Source organism: Camelus bactrianus, chromosome 16, assembly GCF_048773025.1.
Source record: "Camelus bactrianus isolate YW-2024 breed Bactrian camel chromosome 16, ASM4877302v1, whole genome shotgun sequence".
NCBI classification, from domain to species: Eukaryota; Metazoa; Chordata; class Mammalia; order Artiodactyla; family Camelidae; genus Camelus; species Camelus bactrianus.
In genome coordinates this window covers 13,327,158-13,341,376 of record NC_133554.1, presented here as the reverse complement: position 1 = coordinate 13,341,376, position 14,219 = coordinate 13,327,158, and the positions used below count along the sequence as shown (strand labels likewise).

General features: G+C 34.7%; 1 protein-coding gene across 2 annotated transcripts in view; it reads right to left on the bottom strand.

Moving 5' to 3' along the window:
- Window positions 1–378: 378 nt before the first annotated feature.
- Window positions 379–14,219, bottom strand: part of PPM1D (protein phosphatase, Mg2+/Mn2+ dependent 1D) — a 47,133-nt gene continuing 33,292 nt past the window's right edge. For both annotated transcript variants that reach the window (XM_010951105.3, XM_074342656.1), the window contains exons 4-6: window positions 8,160–8,350; window positions 5,754–5,996; window positions 379–1,861 (exon numbers count right to left, since the gene is read on the bottom strand). In XM_010951105.3, coding sequence (XP_010949407.3) covers window positions 1,304–1,861; window positions 5,754–5,996; window positions 8,160–8,350 — 992 coding nt within the window. In that variant the 3' untranslated portion in view covers window positions 379–1,303. The remainder of the gene's footprint in view (window positions 1,862–5,753; window positions 5,997–8,159; window positions 8,351–14,219) is intronic.

Here is a 14,219-nt window from a genome sequence, read left to right as displayed (position 1 = left end):
CTCCTTTAGCATCTGTCCTAAATTAATAAACTATAAAAGGTTCTTTGTAGAACAGTTCAGCACACCAAAATGACACATTTAGTATTTTGTATTTTGGTATTAGTCCCTTTCAGTTTTTTCTACATTAGCAAAGAACATAGTTTTATTCATTTTTAATCACTACATACTATTTCATCAAATTCTTCTAAGCCATAACTGACTCAACCATATTCTTATTGCTGGATATTTCAATGTACTCTAAATTAAAAAGTCAAAAGTGAAAAAAAATGAGTATTACATGTATTTTAAGTTGTTACTCTAAAGCATGATCAAGGAATAAACAGAAAGTTAACATATAGCATTGAAACAAACCAACAACAAAAATCCAGCAACGTTAGGAACAGTTCACTGATTTATTAGATGAACAAACATGTATCCATATAATCAATGAAAACTGTACGATATATAAAATAATTTAAGAAATGTGGGGAATTAGCAGCACCATCTGTTATTGAAATAGCAAGAAAAACGTCACATACTTTATGCAAACACTAGAAGAGAGTAACTATCTTAGGATCTACTAATGCCACTGAGGGTCTGGGATGACCGAGAAGGGTGTCATTTTAGGCAAATGCACCTTCTTCCACTCCAAAGATTTAGTGAGCAAGTCTGATGATTAATGTTTTAGAAAAAATGTTACTGAATGAAGTAAGAGATCCTGCATAGCATTTTAATTAGGACAAGAAGACTAACATCTGGCTACTTTTGCATGGCTCAACACTTCTATGAAAAATTTAGTTCTGGATTATGAAATTAGAAATAAAAAATAATTTTCAAAAGACACTAGTTGTCTCTAAGAAACATTAAGAGGAACACAGGTCACTATGAAAATACATCACTTTTCCAGTTCGCTTAATAATTTACTTTAAAAAGTTGTGTAGTTTTCATTGCAAGTGACTTATACAAATTTCTTAAGAAGCATTTTTAAAAGTTTAAATGTATTTCTAAAATCTAATAGATTCTTTTCATTTTTTTTTTAAAAACCTTTAGCCCTGTTGTTACATTTACTGTGTATCAGAGTGAGAGTCTGAGTCTGTGTGAAGGATACAAAATTTACACACATTTTACAGCAGCTTATACCCTAACATCTACAGAATTCACATTTATAATACAAGCAAGTACAGGCCAGGATAAAACTGGTAAATTCCAAAAAGTCAAACTGTATACTATTTTTATTTTGTCCCTTTAAAAAAAGTTCAACTTCGGCACCAAATTCAAAAAGCCCTCTTGTATTTGGAAAAAAAATTTTTTTTCCAAACATATTTCAGCAAACACAAACAGTTTTTCTGTGCTGGTGAAGTAAAGGATTTCCAATTTTCTTCTGGCCCCTAAGCCTGCGTCGCATGGTAAGTTTAACAGAGTTCTTTCGCTGTGAGGTTGTGGGAAGGCTTGCCGGCTGAGCACCGCTATTTCGACTTAAACCATTTCGTCTATGCTTCTTCATAAGAGGGCCAGAGTTGGATTCTTCTAGTGTCCTTTTGAAGTTTGCTGGAGGGGTTCTTTCAACTTCTTGGGCTTTCATTTGACCTGGGGTCGACATCTTTAAATTTTTTTGGTCCATGATGGCGTTTGTTGAATTGGTAGGCACCAGGCCAACTGACAAGCTATTATTCAAAGAATCATGTGTTCTTAAAGTCAGGGCTTTGGTGCAATTTTCTTCAAGTGGCTCTGGATCTTTTGAGGGTATGACTGCAGCCTGGACATTCCCTCGAGCTATCTCAGCTGGTACTTCTAAATAATTCTCTGAGAAGGCATTACTACGAACAAGAGTAGGTATGTGGTCCTTAGAGTTCAGCCTTGGCCACGGGTCCTCCTCCAGTGACTGAAAAACAAGAGGGTAAACCAATAAATATTTTATCCTAGAATTCAGCTTAACTGCTGGGGAGATAAAGGGGCTTCATTAGAGTAAGTGACAAATTTGTTTATTTTTCTGACTTATTTCCTACTTTCTATATTCTAATTTCTTTTGGTGGGGGAGGTAATTAGGTTTACTTATTTATTATTATTTTTTATTTAACAGAGGTACTGGGGATTGAATCCATGACCTCGTGCATGCATAGTTGTGCTCTACCACTGAGCTATACCCTACCCCCTCTATATTCTAATTTCTGAATATTTAGTAGTGTGGGAAATGTGAAGTGCAATATTAAAGCAACTATATCAAAACAGAAACTCATATTGCTGCTTGGCACCCATCTCCCAAACACTAAACACTGTTCTGTGATTTGAGAAAAGTAGGACATATGGGAATCCACTGAGTACGGCTGGGACAACTTTCAAAGACATAATAATGAAAATCATACAGAAATTTCCAGGTATTGTTTTTTAAAAGCTTCACGGGTGGTTAGGATATACACCACACCTTTAGATGTAGTGTTCTAGATCTAAATATATTCAGAGTATCCTTTCATCTCCAGACAGGTAAGAACATTCTTCCTACCAAATCCAACTCTTCCACTATAATATTTTATAAAATCATTTTTTAAATACTTTCTCAAGGACAGAGTTTAAGCATAAATACTATCTCTTCACCAAGTGTGTAACATTTCCCTCAATCATTCCCTCTCTCAATCAAATCAAATTTATTAAAATATTTAATATATTCTGAAAAGCCCAAGTCAACCCTTTTGTAAATGATAAACAAAGATATATTATCTGGCCTCCCTCTGACATAAAATCCCCCAGGAATAAATGCCTTTCAAAAAAGCACTTATACAAAAAAGTATATTCATAAAAAAAAAGTTTCCTTTACTATTTCTAGAATTAAAAAGAAAAAGGGAAATTGAACCAACCTAAAAGCATTTCAATCCAACCACAAGTTGGAACATGCTTTACTGAAAAAAATAAACTGCCTTTAGGTCCAATGGAGACTGAAAATGAGAAACCCTAGGGTTCCTAATTTGGTACTGCTCCAGAGCTTGCTCCTTTTTTTTTTTTTTTAACTAAGAATATACTCTTTCTTTCTGGGGTCACTGGTTTGTCTGTCTGTTTTACACTGCATGGTTTACTGAAAGCCCAACTCTTCTTATCTGTTTTAACACACTGACTAGTTGCTGGGTAGCAACCTTGTTTCAAAGTACCAGTGCTGAGAAAGGATAACAGGACAGCCACTGTTCTAGAATATCTACATACGGCTTTCAATAATATGAGCAGCAACTTGTCTGTGAATTTATCCCCTCTGCATTAGGTTGATCCCAGTGCCTACTGCCCTGGTCACAAGCATGTTCTGACCCATCACAGAAAACTCCATCTAGTCATAAGTAATCGCTGACTGAAAGTTCATCTTGCTTTAATTTAGTAAAAGGATTTGCAACAAGACCAGGCAGCAGATAAATTCTGCAGGCAGAAGGCTTCCTATTAAATAAGCACATCACTAACTAGTCACAAGAAAAAAGGTACTAATCAAGCCACTTATAGGAATAGAACACACTGCTCTAGTTCATGTAACAAGGTTAGACATTAGATGGAATTCCCTTCCCAAGAAAAACAATGGGACGATTTCAGAGTTAACACAATTTATTGTAATTTCTGTTCTGCTGTCTTTTTAAATTCACAGACTATTATTCTGACACTACTGTGCTAACTTTTTCCCCCACTTTGAACTTTTCCTTTTCCTTCTCTTTTTACTGGCATTTTGTGGAAACACATTGCATCTGTTAACACAGACAACTACTTAGACATCTCAGATTCATCCCAGATTAATTACTATTTGTATTGTTAAACTTTCTTATGAGTTCATAGAACACTTGTGATATAGAGATATTACCTCCTAAATGCATACTTTAAGAGTTTTACTACCTCAGAGATCAACTTCCTCGAGAGCTCCATCTATCTTACAATCTAGGAGTAAACAACTCATTACAAATTGTGTCTAGAACACAACTGAAACTGTTGATCTGAAAGAACTCTCTTCCTCATTCTTCCTTCCTTTAGCTCTTGGCTTATTAAAAAAAAAAAAAAAAAAAAAAAAAAAGCTAAATTTAGTTTTGTCCTAAAGAAAGGATGGAGAAAGAAATGTGTGCCATAGTAATACTTAAACGGAAGTATTTCCACTTTATCTGTCCCCAAACAAAGATCTGACTATGGCTCTAGCTTAGGATTCAAACAGAAGTTGACATGTCTATAGACAGACAAACCTAGTCTCGAGTGCCTAGTCTAAATGTGGGTTAAGTCTTAAAAGTCATTCAAAATCAACCAAAACGTCATTATATTTATCTAGATGTTACTTAACATGGGATTATTATAACAATGAAATAAGTCAGAGACACTTGTATCTCTGGTTAAGTTAATTAAAAAAACAAAACACAACTTCTTGAACAGAAATTTTCCTTTATTTACTTGTTAGGTCAGAGCCAACAATACTACTTATTCTGAATGACTCTAAATATTTTTTCACATTTGGGTGGGGCTAAATGGTCAACAAATAACTATGCCTACATTTAAGTTATTAGTACATACATAAATCTCCTCATCTTTATCTTAGTATAATTACTAGAGCATTATTTCTCAGAATTTTAAAATGTTTTAAAAATTATTTCTATGTGTAATTTTGGTACAATTTTACTAATGCCAATCTGCAAATCCTTACCTGCACCTTAACGCCTCCTTCTCTATTCTGCCTGAAGTCAGTTCTCCAAATATAAATACATTAGTGAACATGAAAGTCATGAATACAAATACAAAAACAGGCAAATTCTCAAATGAGCATGTGCTCCTTTATAACTCTCAAAGGAGAATGAGGGACTTTAAAAGATTTTGATCTGCGTTATTCTTCAAGGGTTTTCAAAGAAAAATCTCAGACAAGAATTTAAGAAAATAAGCATAAAATATTTGTCAATTTCTAAATGAAGAGTCCACGTAAGGAAACTTAAGTCGCCATATATGTGTGAAGTAAAAAAAAAGTGAAGCAGTGATAGAAAAATTCCAAGTAGTAAGTATAGGAACACAAACCCCAAAATTAATTAAATTCTTTGTAGTGCATAGCTTTAAACATCTTAAAAAGCTGCCTGAATACATGACATAAAATTCCGTTGTATTTCCCATTTTAATGGTCTCAAAGCCCATTTTCAGAAGGCCAGGAATATCAAAGCAGTTATCAATATTACTAATTATTAGTAGAAAAAAACTGGGATGAAGTCGGAAAAGGGGAAATATGGCATCACTTAAATTTGTTTATTTTACAACATATCTTAAAATTCATTCAATAATAACAGGGATAAGAAATAGGAATGATGTTTCTTATCCATGTTAATAGACAACCAGTTGTAACGTCTGAGATCCTAAGGTCCGGTTCAATCTTCTCTCAGTCTTTTCATCTATAAAATGGAATAACATCCGCACTATTTAGCTTTCAGGGTTATGAGGTTCAAATGAAATATCACATATGAAAGTGCATCACAAACGTCTACATGCTTACAAATGTTCATCATATTAGAAGGGGATCAGCAAGTTCCAAATATTAATCTTGCTAATATTCTTCAGGGGCCACATCTAATCACTTTTCTGTTAGGTGCTCTACAGCCAGCATTCAGTTTAGCACCGAGGTGTTCATGATTCACTGACAATAAGTTATATGACAAAGATCTATCACTTCCCCTGAACGTAGTGGCTCAAGTCCAAAATTCTATTATGTAAAGAATCTGAAAACTGTTTTCAGGCAGTACTAACCCAAGAAATTCTGTCTATTATAACTTAAATACGATAGAACTCTGTACCTTGACTGGTGGTGTAGAACATGGGGAAGGCGTCAGCACGCAGGCTTCTTGACTATTGTAGGAGGGACTATCAGTCAGGTTCAGATAGAGCTCGTCTTCACTGGTGAAATTCCCCTGACCGTCCACTCCTGGAGAGATGCAGATGACTATGGCACTGGTATTATCTGCTCGAAGCATACGCTGCCTCCAGCGGCCTAGCGCTCGATTCACAAGCATTTTGGCACAAGACTGTCCATGCTCGCCCTGTATGTAAAAGAACAAGAAGGAAGATAACAACTCAGACTTTGTTGCCACTACATTTGTATCGAATTAAAAATCAGGTGTTTAATATGGCCTAAATAAATATTAAATTTTCAAAATTTCAAACATATACAACCCCCTTAAATATGTTGAAATAGTATTACTTTAAATTTTTTTAAAATAATAAAACAAAGCCTCATCCTGGCTAAATTTTATCTGTATTTTTATCTTTTTGGTAGGAAGACACTTGGTTTTCACTGTAACTTAGGAAAAGTTATATAGAAGTTATCTAAAAGAGGATAAACATCAAGTTATTACGAAATAATCACACATGGCAAAAAAAACCTCATTGCAAAAGGTCAATTTCCTTCTAAAGTAAGAGATTCTGCAAGTCAAAGACCATCCCAAAATAAAAATTGTCAAAGGATATGAACACAATTCAGAGACAAGGAAATACAAATGGCTGTTACCCATATAAATGGTTAATATTACTCACATGAAGAAAAAAATAAATACAATAAGCGGTTACAGTGTACAGATCAAATACATACCAACAGAAAGAGAAACAAAATTTAAAAAAAGGATCTTATGCAAATTAATGTGGCTTGTTATAAAACTTACAGCATCCTACATGGATTCCATAATTGCTAAGTTTCAAAGAAACAAGTGAAAATGATGTGCTCCAGAAAACAGAGCTACATGTCTTAAAAAGTATCTCTAGAAATTATTGAATGATGAAAACTGAGTGGAAATGTTTGAAAAAGAAAAGTGTCATGAACTATAAATGATAAAAATTTAATTAATGTTACCTTATGTAATGTGATAAAATATATTTATGTATTGTAAGTACAAAATATCAATGTACTATAATATACTATAAGGTATACTATGTAATACATAATGTACGACAGTACAAGACCCTCACTACTTTTAAAGCCAACAATGGCACATTCTCTTGCCTTCCTGAACACTCACTAAATCTATTTCCTAGGCTTACAAAGTACTCTTTCATCATCACTTCCAATCTGCTGGCTCATGCCCTCATCACTTCAACTGAAACTCTTCATCCTTAACGGTCACTAAAAGATCCTGACTGTAAAGCCCAACACCCTGTTTTCATCCATCCGCCTCTGCTTCTTTGTAGAATTTGACATTGCTGACTACTACTCCAAAACTTTCTCTTTTCTTGCCTTCAACAAAACTGTACTTTTCCAAATCTCCTTACTTTGTCATAGCTCAGAATAAGAGCAAATCAATTTTCAAGAAAGCCAGGGAAAAAAAGAAAAGGATTTTATCACTGATGGTTGTTTCTAGATTTACAATTGACTAAATACAGGTGACAGTTGCCACGTGACCCAGCAATTCCACTTGTAGATACTGAGAGATCAGAAAACACGTCCACACAAAAACTTGTACATGAATGTTAAGAGCAATGTCATTCATAACAGCCAAAAGGTGGCAACAACTCAATATCCATCAGCTGATGAATGCATGAATAAATAAAATGTTATACATCCATCAAAGGAAAATTATTCAACCATAAAAAGAAATAAAGTACCAATACAAGCAACATGAATGAACTTTTAAAACTTAAGTGAAAGCTTAAGTTAAAGAAGTCAGACACAAAAGGCCACATATCGCTATGATCTCATTTATGTGAAATATCCCAAACAGGCAAATACATAAAGGAAAAAAACTAGTGGTTGCCAGGGGAACAGGGGTCATAGTAAATAACTGCTAATGGTTAGGGGCCTGCTGGGGGGCAATGATGAAATGTCCTGGAATTAGTGGTGACAGTGATACAAATTTGAGAATATCCTAAAACAACTGAAGTGAACATTTTAAAAGGGGTAAATTTTTATGGTACATGAATTACATCTCAATTAAAAAAAAAAAAAAAAAAGGATGGGCGAGGGTTCCACAGACCAGGAAGTCAAGGGTTGTTCATAATGAAGTCAGTGGTTATGTGTTTTGTTACCTAGTTTCATTTATCTATTTCCTGTCTCATTCCTCTAATGAGCGGCAAGAGTCTACATTTTACTTTCTTCCAGAGCAAGGGCAAATGCAAAAATCTACTCAAGGTGAACATCCTTAGTTCATATTCAAGACCTGTGACAAGAGTACCAGAACAATGTGTAGACAATAATTGAATTGAGTTCTTCTCACCATCAAGTATTTTTTCTCCTCTTGGTCCTGGCACATTGAAATGGCATCTTGAGGTGGAATCATATTCCAAAGTCCATCACTCCCCAAGATAATATACTTGTGCTTCTGGGGGTCAAGAGTGTGGACACTTGTGTCTGGTTCAGGTGACACCACAAACTCACCACTGAAGAAATCATAGCTCCACAAATCACCTGGGGGGTAAGAAGCAGAAAAAGCAAGAACCATGATTTTCAAGCTAGTAGTATCACATCAAGAGATTAAAGAGGAAAATCTACATGTTCTCTTCAACAGATGCAGAAGAGCATTAGATAACATTCAAAATACATTCATGATTTGTAAAAAAAATGTCTTAGCAGACTAGAAAACGTTAAACATAACTCCCTCATTAACCTAATAATAGTACGTCTTCGATCATTACTTCCCTTCCAATTGTATACTGGGAATCCTTCCCAACACAAAAAGATAATAAAAACAAATCATACATATGAATTGGAAAGGAGAAACTAAAACTATCATTATTTGCAGATAATTTTATTTCTGCAAGGGAAATCAAAAAGAGATTAAATTATCAGAACAGGAACATTTAGCAAGCTTGTTAAATACAAATCCAATATATAAAAGTCAGCGGTATTTTTCTGTAATAGCAAGAAAAAGAAAATACAAAAGTTTAAACAATTCCATTTACAACAATGAAGCAAATGTTAGGTATTGAGAAATAAATTTAACAAAAGGTGTGCAAGTCTTTTATGGACAAGATTATATAATTAGATTCTAAAACATTAAACAGACTAAATAAATGAAGAAATAACTATAATCAGAGACAGGAAGATTTAATATGTTAAGTCTTCCAATATTTAATATGCTAAATCTTGCAAGAATAACATCAATGTAATTCCAATCAAAATCCCAAAAGGACAAGCTGATTCTAAAATGTATAGGGAAGAGCAAAGGCCCAAGATTAACCAAGATAATTATGAAGAAAAGATAAGGTGGGGAGAACTGGCTCTAAAAATAAGACTCCTTGTGGCCATCTGAAAACCTCCTGTTAACCTCCTAGAGGTCAAGAAAATAACTACATCAAAACTTAAGGAATGAGTGCCAGTCACCAGGAAGAAAATTCCAGAGATAAAGATGAGCATTTTCACCAGAAATTAACACAGCATTATAAACCAACTATAGTTCAACTTTAAAACAAAACAAAACAAAACAGAAAGATGAGTGTTTTTATACTCTTAACCCTACCATACGACTAGCCTTTGAAGATCAACGGTTCACCATTTGGGTGAGCCAGTAAAACAGGGTCCTTACATAGTCAGCCTTCTTCTTGATTAGTTGCACCTAAAACAATAGCTAAAACTTCTGCCTCTTGGATCTATTAGAAGTAAACCTCAAAATGTTCAACAGAAAAGAAGTTTTGGTTGACTTGGGCCATTAAAAAGATCAGTAAAACTGAAATAGAAAAAAAAAATTACAGAAACCATCTACTCTTTTGTGATACATAAGACAAAGTAAGTAGGGCAATGTAAACTCTTCATGCCCCAAAACAGGAAGGAGGAAACAGAAAAAAACATTAATTTCTGCCTCTTTTGTTTGTTGTGAAACACTTCAAGGGAAGACCTAAATTAAGAGCAAAAGGTTTTCAGACAAGAGGGTAAACTGTTTTTGCCGTCTTTCAGTAGGTCCGACTTTTGCTAAACCAGAGGAAGCACTCTGTCCTCTCCCTTCCTTATTTAAACTTCCCCATAGCTCCCATCAGAAATATTGGCCAATTCAAACACGCTCAGGGTCCAAGAAAAGAGTAACTCAAATCAATTACTCCACTCTAAAATAGCAAAATTCACTGCTAAAATCGCCTCTTGAAAGGGGCAATTCATCCTTCAGAGCAACAAAAGAGAACACATATGACCGCTAAACGTTAATTATAATCCAGGTCAGCCCACAAAGACACACTTACTTCTTTATACCAGTAAAACAAAGCTCCCTGGTTGATGAAACTATAAAAATGAACATGGAAATAGTTCAGATAAATATTAAAGTAGCAATTACAGAGTTCATATATCATGCTAAAAGCTTTCAAAAGCAGTGTTTCTCTAATATTTGTAATTAATATTGCCACTCCAAGTAAGAACATAAATTTATATAAAGTGAAACCCCCTAAAAAATGTCTAAACTTAAAATCTAGATTAAAAAAAGAAATTCCAAATTTCAAGCTAATGCAGTTTATATGACCTTGAAGAAGGGTCACAATTTCTCATATATAAACTAACATTAAAATCTTTATAAATTTGAAAACAAGGACATTTTTTATGTGTTATTTGTTTTGCAAGGCACAAAACCCCAAAAGATACAAAAATTTCCCTTTCCATTCACGTCCTTCCTGATTCTCCACTTAGGAAACAACTACTGTCCTTACATATTCTGGAGACATCTGTGGATATATACACACAAGCATGTATGTACACTCTTTTGGAAAAATCATCCTCTGAAGCTTTTAACTCCCAAATTACTAATCCCAATATCTTGCCAATCTCTTGTTTGTTTTTTTTTCCTTTTTTCTCTAAACCTTAATACATTACCAGAAGAAAGGCACATTTCTCCTAACTTAAATTTCTCAGACTCTGGGTTTTGAATGGGATTGCACTGAACCTACAAATCAGTTTGGAGAAAAATGCCATCTTAATAATATTATATCTCCCAGTCCAAGAACTTATTCATTTAGATCTTTGATTTCTTTCATCAGTGTTTTATAGTTTTCAGCATACAAATTCCCCTCAATATTTTATAACTTATTCCTGTTATTATTTTGATGTTCAAGTTGCTTTAAATTTGCCAGTAAAAGTCCCTAGAATCTGAATTTTTAACTCACAGATGATTCATATCCACAGTCAAATTTAGGAACATAAGATATAGCCAGTTCCTTATTTTGCCAGTTCAGGGAATCTACATGGCTTTATCTGAGATCCAATGAGTAAGAATCAGAATTGAACTAAATGTTTTTATTATTGGTCTAGTATTTGTATACCATTATAGGAGCACAGAACGTCATTCCTGTACATACTGAAGGGAGGGGCCTTGGACACTGGCACATGTTTTTGGTTGCCTGCTCAATGGCCATTTCCCTTTTGTCCTCACTAGAGGCACTGGAGGGACTACCAGAGGAGAAAGAGGCCTTTCTTCTGGTTTCAGTATGTTCTCTGCTTGCTCCTGGTACACGCTGCAGCCAACAGTGTGCAGGACACCTAGTGGTCCTTATCTCTAGTGAATTTCAGCACCTCCCCCACTCTGCAGATGGCTTCCCATAGAGAGCTTCCCAGCAACTTCTGCCTCACCAAGTCCATATTCAAAACTGCAACCAAAATCATCTTTTTTAAAACACAAAATTTAAGATGGCTGGTGGTGATAATTGCACAATAATGTAAATGTTATACTTAATACCACTGAACTGTACACTTAAAATGATTAAGATAGTAAATTCTGTTACGCGTATTTTGCCATAATTAAAACACACACACACAAATCTAGTTGTATGTTTCCCACTCCAACTCCGCAACAGTTTATTCTTGTTCTTAAGATAAAGACACAACTCTTAACCACAGTTACAAATATGCAGTATTTTCTTTTTTTATTTTTATGCCTCTTATTCCCCTCTCTCTGTTCCACTCTGGCCCTCATCAAAGTCCCTTATATTCACCATGCCTCTTCCTATTGCAGAGCTGTCCACAAATGCAGACCTTATGCCTATAAGACATTTTCTTTTTCTATTAACTTTTAGTAATTCTTCAGATCTCAGCTCAAACATCACTTCTCTGGCCTCTCCCTATTTTAAGTTCTCATTAACACATATACAAGAGCTTAGGAGTTGTAATTTTTCAGTTCTTTTTGTGATCATCTGATGAATGCCTTTTCCCTTTTCTAAACTGTAAGCTTCCATGAGGGCAGAGACAACGTGCTTGGCACACACTGCACTCAAATACCTGTTCAATGAATAAATGATTTGCAAGACTCACATGCAATTTCATCAGGCAGCCAGTAGGAGGCAACTTTGCTACATTTGCACTCAAGTAATTTTGATCATCAGTGCCCAAATAATACCAATTTTGATAGGCAAACTTCTCTCCCAAAAAACTTGGAAAAAATGGCTATAAACCATAAGAAGGGTGCTAAATACTGTAATTTACAATGGGCCAACAAGAATTACCATATAACAAGTTAAAATAAAGAAAGCTAGAACTCAAACACTTCTTAAAATTTTTTTCACAAGTGCCAGACCTTAGTCCTTAGACTGGAAAAGTAATGTAACAAATAATTTCTTTCAGCTTAAATGTCCAAATCTACAGGATTTTTCTTAATGCTGTAAACTTTAAACTTATACAGTGATGTATGTCAATTATATCTTAATAAAGCTTAAAAAAGATTATTTTCTATATGAAAGATAAAATCAAGAGAAAAAACAGAAGCAATTTTTTCATTACTGAAATAATTTCATCTCTCTGACATATCTTTTTATATTAAAATATAGCCTCATTTCCCATATTTTTGTTTACAAAATTATGTTACAGTAACTGTTGTTGGATGTTACAAGAGCCATTATATTTTATCTCCTACGTGAAGTTTTCACTGTTCCGGTGGCTCTTTCCCATCAACTGCTATTAGTTCTTCCCTTTCTACAACAATAGTAGTAAACCCTCTCTTGACCCTGTATTTCTACTCCAGCTAAAGCCCCGTGTCTCTCCTTCCCAAACTCCTAGGAAGAATGTCTAAACTTGCTATATCAAAACTTCTTCCTCTCGCTCTTCCTTGAACCAACTCCAATCATGACTGCAGTCTCACTATTCCACCAAAAGCTACTTTGTCAAGGTCATCAATGACTTTCACATTGTTAAACCCAAAGGTCACTTCTCAGCCTTTACCTAACAACAGTATTTGAAATATAGTTTTTTTAAAATTGAGGTATAATTGGCATTTAACAAAACACTTAACTTCTTGAAACACTCCCCTCACTTAGCTTTTGGGACACTCTCCTAAATGTTCTGGTATCTTACTTGCGGCTCTTTCTCAGCCCTGTTTTACCTTGTTCTTCCATTCACATCCCACCTCTTACCAGAGTACCTCAGTGCTCCGTCACTGGACCTTTCCAATTTCCTACCTACACTCAGTCCCTTGATTCGGCCACAAGCCTTTGAACATCATCTCTATGTCACTGGCTCCCAAAATGATCTCTCTAGCCTAGCCCTCACCTAGTCAATTCACATAACCAGAAGGCAAATAAATGGACATCACCACTTTGAAGTCTGATAAGTACCTGGAAGGTAACTTTTCCAAAGTTGAACCCCTGACTTCTCCCTACAACATATGCTCCAGTCCTTCCTGTATCAATTAATGGCAACTCCACATTTCAAGCTGCTCAGTTAAAAAAAAAAAATCATAATAAGGATACTTGCATTTGTTGTTTCTTCCAAATTCTCTTGCCCCTGACACCCACAGGCCTTGATGCCTCTTCATTCAAATGTCATCTTCTCAGACCTCCTCTGACCATCTCATTTAAAATTATACTCCCACCCCTACAGCGTTCCCCACTTTTTTTTTCACGGTAGTTTTTTTTTTTTTATATTCCACAATATATATTTTACTTATTTATTTTAGTTTATCATCTGTTTCTCTTTACTAGAAAGTAAGTTTCATGGGTCCAGGAATTTTCAACTGTTTTCTTTACTGCAGAATCCTCAGAACCTAGAGCAATACATGGCACACAGTAGGCATTTAATAAATATTTGGTAAATGAATAAAAAATCATAAAGAAATGGGAACTACGTGTGGTTTTAAAATACGTGCACATGTTATTTGGTTACTTTTTTGTGCTAAAAGGGCATTTTTTTTACATTTTTTTATTGAGTTATAGTCATTTTACAATGTTGTGTCAAATTCTAGTGTAGAGCACAATTTTTCTTGCTATTTTTTTAAAAAAGAGGTAAGGGTTATTAATTCCCTTCCACTTAAGGGTGGGCAAGACCTAGTGACTCAGTGATAACAGCTACCAAAAAAACACATGGAGAAAGTGAT